We start from the raw sequence: 9,950 nt of genomic DNA, 5'->3' as shown, positions 1-9,950 counted from the left end.
ACAATGTTATATTAGTTTCAGGTATACACCATAGTGATTCAACATTTTTATACATTATACTCAATTTAAATTTATTACAAAATAATAGTTATATGTATATTGTGTTGTATAATATGATCTTGTTGATTATTTATTTTATACATAGTATCTCTTAATTCCCTACCTCCAACTGCCCCCCTTCCCTTCCCTCTCTCTTCTGGTATCATCTAGTTTGTTCTCTTTACCTGGGGAAGCAACCTGTTTTCACTGGTAAGACTTTCCCAGGGAAGGACTGTGATCTCTGGGAAAAAGAACAGAGATTTGATATGCTAGGATGTAAGCAAATACCATGACTCCTTCCTCCACTTCCCAATAAAAGCTCTGCCACAATCTCCACCCCCAGCTCGGGAGTGATGGCTTTCCTTCCTCCTTGGGCCTGTGCACTAGTTGGTTGCATTTCTGTTTCTTTAGCAGGAGCTTTCAGTCTCTCAGATCTGTATCCCCCCCTGTGGAATGAGAGTCCTGGTCAGTTCAGTGACTACAGGGTGGAGAATGGAAAGTATGTTATTGATCCCTGGGTTTACTCTAAGAGAATGGGGATGTATAAAATCCTCATGAACAAAACAGCCAGTTATTTTGAAAAATTTGCACCAGATAATGAACAAAATTTTTTATGGGGATTGCCTTTACAGCATGGCTGGCAATATACTACAGGTAAGAATGACCCTTGTTTTTATTCTAATGATCTACCAATCTAACCATGTTGTAATTGGGAAGTGGAACTCTGTATACACCAAAGCATGTCTTTGAAAATTGATTCTTTTCTTTTTCCTCTTTTCCCCTCATAACCATTATTTTTCTACTGCTTCTCCTTCTCCTCCATCAATCTTTCTGTGTTGCCTGATTTGACTAGAAACTGCAATGGGGCATATGGCGTAGTTGCCAAACACAAAAAGACTTCATATCCAACCTATTGGCCATTCTACAAATATTTATTGAAGTCCTACTAGGTGCCAGACTCTATTCTAAGCACTGGGATGAACAAAACAGTCAAGGAGATATGGACTAAAAGCAGAAGGTGATGTCAAATTAGTTTGAATTTCGTAAAGTTCTAACTATGATAACCTATATATGGAGATGGAGAGAACAGGAGTGGCACCTTGTTCATGAGGATGTTTCTCTGCAAAAGATTGATTCCTTTCAAACATAAAATACATTCTAGTGTTTAGTTAGAAGATATGTTTGGGCCAAAGACTCACAAATGATAAGATATTTTGGCTGACGGAGAAGCTCATGAAACAGAGTGGGTGCTTCCTTCACTCCATACTGATAACACCACCAATAAGGAAATTTGTTCTGTTCTGATGGAAAAAATATAGAGAGAAGATTAAGGTTTATCTAAGATCTGAGGAGGAGTCACATACAGGAGCTACCGAAGCTGGCAATTCATGCACCTTTGTCAGGTGATGTCTTGAGACTCAAACCAACTCCTATTTATCTGGCTTTCCTCAGAGTCCAAAAGATAGAGATCCAGGAGAAATTATTAGCACGTAGTCCACCATGGGAGGCATGCCAGACTCCGGGGCCTTGGGGGCCAGCGGTAGATGGAGGCTGAGTGCTTTTCTTATTCTTTCATTACATTCACATATTATGATCAAGCCTGACTAAACTCATCCAATGATGGGCTTATATGTCTCCAGCATTTTCTAAAAGCAGCTGTGGGGTGCAGGTAAGTAAGTATTGCAGACAGTTTCCCTGCCGTCAAAGACCTTACAACACAATTGAAACAGGAAAGGTATTAGAAATTAAACAGAGAACAATAAACAACAACTCTTTGTTAAAAATTAAAGTGCAAAACAAGGGACACAGTGGAGTCAGCTGGAGTAATCAGAAGAAAAAAATGCATTTGAACTGAGATTTGAAATGTGGACAGAATTTCACTGTGGAAAAAGAAACAAAATCTACGAGGGAATAAAAGAATGAACAAAAGCAGAGGTTCTCGTGTGTAGCTGCACGTTGAAAACAAATACGTAGTTTTTAAAAATATCAATGCCTAGGTCCACCACCAGAAATTCTATTCTGATTTAATAATATGGAAAATTAAGCTACAGAACAGAGCCTGGAAATAGCATGGCATAGGTATACATGACTGAGTGCAGGTGTGTGTGCACGCTCACGTGCGTGTGCAGTCTGAGGAATAATCAATTAGGAAAACTCACACTTGTAATATTCATGCAGGTTAACAGCATTAACAAGTTCTTTATCAATCATTGCTTTGAGAAGGATTACGTTAGGAAAAGGAGAATAATTACAAAAGCAAATAATATTCAAAACAGATAATCCAAAAGTGGAATACTGTGGTGATGTTAGATCAAGGAATAGAAATTGGTTCTGAGATGGGAAATGAAGGGTAAAGAGTGATAGGAAGATAAACACAAGTCATCAAAAGAGAAATGTTTGTGCATCTTTGCAAACAAACTGCGCCTAGGTAAGAAACAATTATTACCAGCTTCAAAATGTGCATAATAAATAATCCGTGCATCCTCTCTCTTCTAGGAAGATTAGTTGATCCCAGCCGAAGGACAGACTGTGGCTATGAATATGGAGATCGTTTGTGCATCTCTGTGGACAGCTGGTGGGCTGGTATGTTCATTTAATAGAAAAATAGGTAATAACCTTCCCGCAAAGAAAATATTCAACCTAAAATCTGAGGGACAGAGACAAAACAAAAACAGCACTATTCCTCTGTAAAAAGGAATTTACTTCATCATGTCCCTTGTGGCCTTTATGTCACATTCTAGGATTTATGGCCACAATTTTAATAATGATTCCTTAGGACATATTTCACATGGGGACTGAACTGAGGAACAGCAAAGGACGATGGCCTTTGAACGACCAGCATTGGCAATTAGATGGGAGGTCCCACTAGCCAGAGGGTCTCCAAGGACGAGGAAGGATGAGAAAGGAGAGGACAAGAAAATAATGCTTTCTTCTCATTTTGCTCAGATAAACTGTGTTTAACTTTGAAACTCATAAAAATGTCAGAGATTAATCTACCACAAATTGTTCTATCAATCAGTAATCTAAGGCCTCTGTCGGATATTTAATACTAAAATAATTAGAAGGTAGTTTCTAATTCTTTAGCTTTATTTTGTATTTTAGTAGTGAAATTAATTTACACTCACTTTCTTAGAGATATTTCCCAATAATTAGAAACAAGGTCACATTAAATTTCACTTTCTTGCAGTGACACACATCATATACACCTTTACCTATTTTTCTCATAGGATACCAATGGAGTCTTTTCAAAGATTCACAAATAGTCATGACTAGAGATCTAGAATTCAGGCTTCTTTTGTCTCACATGGACTCCATAGTTTGGAGTATAAGCCTGCTACCCTGGGGCGTAGAACTGCATTCAAAATACATGTCTATGATGAAAAATGTTCTGCATCACCAGTGGGAATCAGTACAACAAGCTTTACAGTCAACTATATCATGATGTCTAAATTTGCTGGAATAGGTTCCATTTAGAGAGAAATTTAAAAAATCTTAATTCAGTGTTAATTTAATTATCCAAAGATCTATTGCCAACACTTACCCAACATTTTTGCTTTAAAGACCTAATGTAAGACAAAGACTTTGTGATGTCATGGCTGCACATTAAACTTGGTTAAATAAAATACAAAATATCAATACTATAACCATATTAAGATAATTTAGAAAAAAGTCACATTTCATGGTAAAACCCCAGCTAGAGGTGTTGTATCATTCTTTGCACAAGTAGATATCTTTCTTTCATTTTTACATAATGCTTTGAAAAATGAATGGTACCAAATTCATGAAAATTACTTTTTGTTTTAAAATATTGTAGTCAACTATTTTAACCCATATTCATTTCTAATTGTAGGGTTATTAACAGAAACATGTTAAAGTTATGTATAGGATCCTGAGGGAGATTTTCAATATTTTGCAGTGACTTTTTTTCATGTTCCTGGATCTGTGAGTTTTTGCTTAATGGTTTACAGATTACTTTAAAATATCCTCTATCACATTTATTAGTGCTTGTGGTAATAACAAGTACTTTGCAATTACAGATATAAATTACTTTCTATGTGCACTACCCTTCCTTGCTGCGGTTGATTCTGGCATAATGGGGATATCATCAGATCAAGTCCTGCTTTTGCCACCACCCAAGGACCAGACAAAGTTTTGTCTTAATATTTCTAGTTGTCAGTCATCCTTTCCTAAGACGATGAAGAAGTGGAATGCCCTTTACAAGGTGCCTTTATTAAGTTTTATAATTTATTCTCTTAGGAGGTGGTAAGGTAATTTCTTTTCTTTTTTTTTGTATAATGCTTTCTGTTTAGGTTTTTGTGTGCCTTATATGCTATAAAAATGTAAAATTTTATGCCAGCTATATTAATGTCATTACATTACAGCAGGTCATTACATGTCATTTACACCCTCTGAACCAATGCAGCATTAACAGAAAATCTATCCACTTTCTCACACTAAATAAGCCATACATAAATGTGAGAGTACATAGGATATCTCACTGAATGAAAGGATTATTCTGGTAAATTGAACCTTCAAGTCAACTGAGCAATAACACTTGGGAGAAATATGATTATGGAGTTGGTTTTAGAATAGTCAATTAACTTATTTCAAGTGATTTGATCAGCGGTCACAAATAGGTATATCTAAACAATTACGTGGCAATCAAAACCAAATATTCAGTGACCAAAATAAAATACGTTGGTTAAGCACACTCATGAACCAAAATCAATGCTAAAAGATAGATTTACTAGTTCTATAGATTATTAGTTCATTTTTAAAGATGTGATTAAATTAAATATTCTGGTAACTTCCCCCTTTTCTTAATGTTAAACTTTTGTGGTGATTTCAACTATGGTAGCAGAAAAACAACTGCTAATCAAAAAGTAAAGTTCTCTAGGTCAGTATAAAATGCTGACTTTCAGGGAAACACATGCAGTTCATCACTCAATATTACTACTAATAATAGATAATTATTATAGTCTTTACAGAGTGTTAGTCACTAATGGCTTACACAAATTAATCCATAGAAACAAAATTTTCCTGTCATGTAGAATATTGCTAAATTGTAAATGTGAACAAAATTAAATTGTAGAGAATTGTTATAGTTGCTCAAATATGAATAAATTTCTTCTCTTTACTATAGCGTTTGCAGTCACCTTCTAGTAGCTTTGATGACTTGTTGAAGTACTTGTGGGATGCACATCTCTCATCCTTGAAAGATGCTTACAAAATTTTTGAAGATAGGTAAGAATGGATCCCAAGTTATTTCTACTTAATACGGCAAATAATTTTTTGTCTTATTTATGCCTTTTTATTCATTTTCTAATATAAATCTTCCTATGAAATGTTATATTTAATCATTGGGGATTTTAATGATGATGTGTGATTATTTTACTATGATCAGGCTTAAAAATTGTTTTATGAAGAAGGGGCAAAAATTTGAGAAAAAAAATCTTGTACCAACCAACCAACCAACCACCAGCTAACCAACCAACCAACCAAAAAAACATACAACAAATTTCTCTCTATTAAAAAAAAAAGAAAAGAAATTATCACTGTTTTTTTTAATCATAGGCACATAATATGGTAGCTACATACTTGGGGAAGAAAATTCAGCAGCATCAGGGTTTGCATACTAAATAGCCTAGAAGATTATCAAGCCACTCCACAGGTACACTTAGAAGTATTATACACCTAGATTTGAGAGCATAAGAATGATTTGTGTTAAGATGTGAATAGCACTGTATTAGTTAGTGTTTTCCACAGAGACAGACCCAATAGGAGATGATAGATTTATAGATAGATGATAGATAGATATAGATTTTTTGTAAGGAACTGGCTCCTATGACTATGGAGGGCGGCAAATCTATAATTTGCAAAGCCAACGTCCAGTTCAAGTAAAAAGGCTGCAGCTGCTATAGAACCAGGAAGAGCCTATGTCTCAGTTTGAAGGCCATCAGCCAAGAGAATTCTCTCTTACTCACTGAAAGATTAATTTTTGTTCTAGTCAGGCTTTCAACTGGAGGAAGCTTATCCACATTATAGAGGGCAAGTTGCTTTACTCTGTCTACAGATTTATATGGTAATATCTTCCAAAACTCCCCTCACAGAAATACCCAAAATAATGTTTGACCAAATATCTGGGCACCCTGTGGCCCAGTCAAGTTGGTGCATGAAATCAATGATTACAGACACTACTTAGGGGGTGGAGTCAATCCCCAAGAGTGAAGTATGGGCTAGAAATCTGGGTATAGTATAAAACAGGAACAACAACAACAACCAAAATCAGGGCTCATTGGCATTATACAAGCAAATTTGTAAATCCACGCAAGAATGTTGGGTACCTCATATTCCACTGGTTGTTGTCTGTCTCATGAACTCCATCATCCAGTAAGGTAAATAAATCACCCGATTAGCAGATTCACAGCATATGTCCTTCTTTACCTATTGGTTTCAACAACTAGGTATTAAATTGGGCAATCCAAACAGTGATAAACTCAGTTTTCTCAACTTTGAACTTGTAATAATAACAGTACATACTACACAGGGTAATTTTGGGGATTAAATCTATCTATGCATCATGCTTAACTATCATCATCACAAGAGGCAGTAGAGGGCAGTTGTAAAGAACATGAACTTTAAAGCCAAGTTGCTAGGGTTTCAGTCCTGACTCTGCAATTAATTAGATGTGAGGCCCTGTATTGCGTCCAGTTTTTCTCACACGAATGTGAGGCACAATCAACAGCCATTAACTCTCAGCGTCACATGACAGTAAGTGTTGATTGCTCACGTGCCTGAGGTTTAGCCGGGCAGCTCTGCGGATCTTTCCTGGGCTCATGTCATGTTGGCTGATTTTTACCGGCCCCACAGGGGCGAGTGGGAAAGCTCAGCTCTGCTCCACTTGTCTCTCGTTCTCCATCAGGCAAGCCTGGGTGTTCTTCACTGTGATGACAGAATAGCAAGAGAGAGAAACCAAGTGTGAAAATGCATTTTAAGCTTATGCTGTGTCAAGTGGGCTAATATTTAATTTTTAATTGAAGTATAGTTGATTGACAATATTGCGTTAGTTTTAGGTATACAGCAAGGTAATTTGGTTTTATAATATATGTATATAAATATATATATTTATATACATGTATATGTACATAAATATATATTTATATACATGTATATGTACATATACATACATATGTATCTATAATATTTTTTATTCTTTTCCATTATAGTTTATTACAAGATATTGAATATAGTCCCCTGTGCTATACAGTAAATCCTTATTTATCTATTTTATACATGGTAGTGTGTATCTGGGGAAGGGGCACTGGAAAATGACAAGCCAAAAAACAGGGACATAGAGAGTATTGAAGAATTGAGGCCATGTTTACAATCTGTACAGCCTGGGAACTTCCTTAAAACCTCATGAGTTACTTTCTTTAGGTAAAAATAAATACTAGTTGTTTCTTTACATGAGACAATACTGAACCCTGTGTAGTCTACATATACTTAAATAAAACGGTGGTCCTGGATCCGCAGATTGGCTGGTACATGTATATATTTTATGTTTTAAAATATATTTTAAATTAAAATGAGCCTTTTAAGGTGTATTTTTCTTTTTGCTTGGACATATTTTAACTGACTTATTGGTTCAGTTGTTCAATAGCACATTCAATAGAATAATGTGAAAGGCTTCCATTGAATTTCACTTGTGCTCCTATGGCCTCTGTGTCTTGATCTGGTGCCCACATCCCTTTCCCCCTTTCCTAGTGTTGCTGACTCCCCTGCAATTTGTTTAACCCATTGTTACTAGGGACATGTGGCTATTGGTCAAAATCCGTATGAATTCACATTTCCTTTAATCCTTACTTCATAATCAGCTGTGATGTGACTAAAAATAGTCAACTGTGAATCCAAACCAAACTCTTCTCTCATTAAGAGTCCACTGTATGCAGTCTTCCACTTCTGGGTGTTAGAGGCAGGGAGGAGCCTGTGTGCATGTGAATGAAACACAGCAAGGTTTCTTCTCTGGGCTATGTCATGATTTGCTTAACATGGACAAACATGATGCAAATGTTTTCTGTTTAATAGACCCTACATATGTACTTTGGAAACAGAAAAATTAGGATATAACCTAATTACTAGAAAACTGAATATAATCTAACGAGAAAACAAACTTTTAAATATATGAGTAGTATAGTGCTTTGGGAATATAGTGGAGTAGGAAATAGTTGATTCCACCTCAGGTGGGATGGCAAACTTTGTGAAGGAGGGGACACCTATGATGAGACTTAAAAGAGAATGTAGCTGGTGAGCAAAGCAGGGAGTAGACAGTGTTTCAGGGGGACCAACTTCGTTCAAAACCTGCAAGTTGTTCAGCAGTGGGTGGGGACAGGAGCCATGAATTATATAGTTATAAAACTAATTACTACACCCTAACCTTTCCACTGTAATAACTTGTTCCCCAAATAGGTGAGAGTTTGGTTTCCCAGAAGATTTCCTCCACTAGAATAAAACCCATGTATTCAGAGAATCAGACCAGAAAATCAGACATCTGTCTCTCTAGGGTGCTCAGTGTTTTAGGGGTCTCCTGACGCTAGGAAATCAACAGTTTTACTAAGGCTGTCTGAGTCTAGCAGAGATTTTACCTTGGAAACTTTTATTTTTATCTGCACATTTCTACTATTTAGTCATAGTCTAACACCTGGTTATATGATTCCCAAGGTATAAGCTATCTGGTTAATAGAGATAAAAAACTCAAAATAAAATATAAACAACTGATGGGATGGTCCTTTCCAAATTTAAAATTTTAACTAGTTATATCTTCAAAGGCAGGCACTCAAGCCATCAATTCTAAAACCAAAAACTATATTCTTAGTTTGTTGGCAGAAGGTGATCTTTCCTAGAAAATGACGAGGCTGAAATTCTGAGTGGAGTAATTATAATTGTACATGTTTCCACTTGTCTTTTAGGTTAGAATATTATTCTAAACCAGAAGCAGATTTTGGAAGAGATTGGTGTGTGGCTTTGGACTATTTAGCTGCAGCCAGCTTTCCTACAACCTTTATTCAAGTATCTGGGTTCCAGAAGGGCCTGCCACCACGAGTGCTCGTTGATGGGGATAAAGCCCCCTTCATCAGTGACTTTACTGACTTTCAGAACACAGTCCTGCTTGTTCTAAATCTTCTTCACCAAGTGGATAACGCTACAGGTAAAGGCCTTATAAACAATACCTTAAAGAAAATCAATATTGTGTTGAATAGATAAAGGAAGAAATAATGATTATCAGAGATATATGTTGTTAAAGCACATACTCTGAAAGAAAGTCATGGTTTCTTAAGGGTATCCATTACACACATTTTGGTCCTTGCATTCATGGCTTGTCCTTTCTTATTGGTCCTGTTAGACTGCACCCCACAGTCCTGCAATCCTTGCAACAGCCCAGCCATGTCAGCTACAGAGACTTCAGCCATTTACCGGACAGGAAATCTTACAAAGTCAGAGGCAAAGGGCCTGGAGCGACACCCCACGGTGGTACAGCCAATAGCCGGCAGGACACAGTAACAACCTTCGCTACACAGGGGAGGAGGAGGCTATCAGTTATAAGGGACGTGACATCAGAAGGGCTCCTTGGTTTCCAGGGGGATTGTTGGAATATGCCTGCCCTCAGCTCTTTGGGTTAGAAACTTGCATGGGCCACTGTTTCCTGTTGAGTACCCAACATACTGGAGCCGTTCTGGTCCGAGAACTAGAACAGTCATTAGCTGAGGGTTGAGCTGATCACGAAGGTAGCTACTGATTAAAGTTTCAGCTTAGGAGGGGGAGGCAATCATGCACATAAATTAAGGGTAAGGCAGTGCCGGGTGGAGTAAGGCATATACAGACAGCAAGAGAGCAGCCATCTTATGGGGCCTGAC

General features: G+C 36.9%; 1 protein-coding gene across 1 annotated transcript; it reads left to right on the top strand.

Moving 5' to 3' along the window:
- The first annotated feature begins 392 nt into the window (after nucleotides 1–392).
- Nucleotides 393–9,597, top strand: LOC113606408 (protein LEG1 homolog). Its single transcript, XM_027080566.1, has 6 exons — nucleotides 393–693; nucleotides 2,536–2,622; nucleotides 4,077–4,261; nucleotides 5,183–5,283; nucleotides 9,006–9,244; nucleotides 9,440–9,597. The coding sequence occupies exons 1-6, from the start codon at nucleotides 393–395 to the stop codon at nucleotides 9,595–9,597; spliced, it is 1,071 nt and encodes a 356-aa protein (XP_026936367.1).
- Nucleotides 9,598–9,950: the final 353 nt, after the last annotated feature.

This window comes from Aethalodelphis obliquidens, unplaced genomic scaffold (genome assembly GCF_003676395.1).
Source record: "Aethalodelphis obliquidens isolate GAN/ISIS:26980383/991018 unplaced genomic scaffold, ASM367639v1 scaffold3, whole genome shotgun sequence".
In the NCBI taxonomy this organism is placed as follows: domain Eukaryota; kingdom Metazoa; phylum Chordata; class Mammalia; order Artiodactyla; family Delphinidae; genus Aethalodelphis; species Aethalodelphis obliquidens.
Note: the sequence above shows the minus strand (reverse complement) of the source record. Positions and strands in the feature narration are given on the sequence as shown.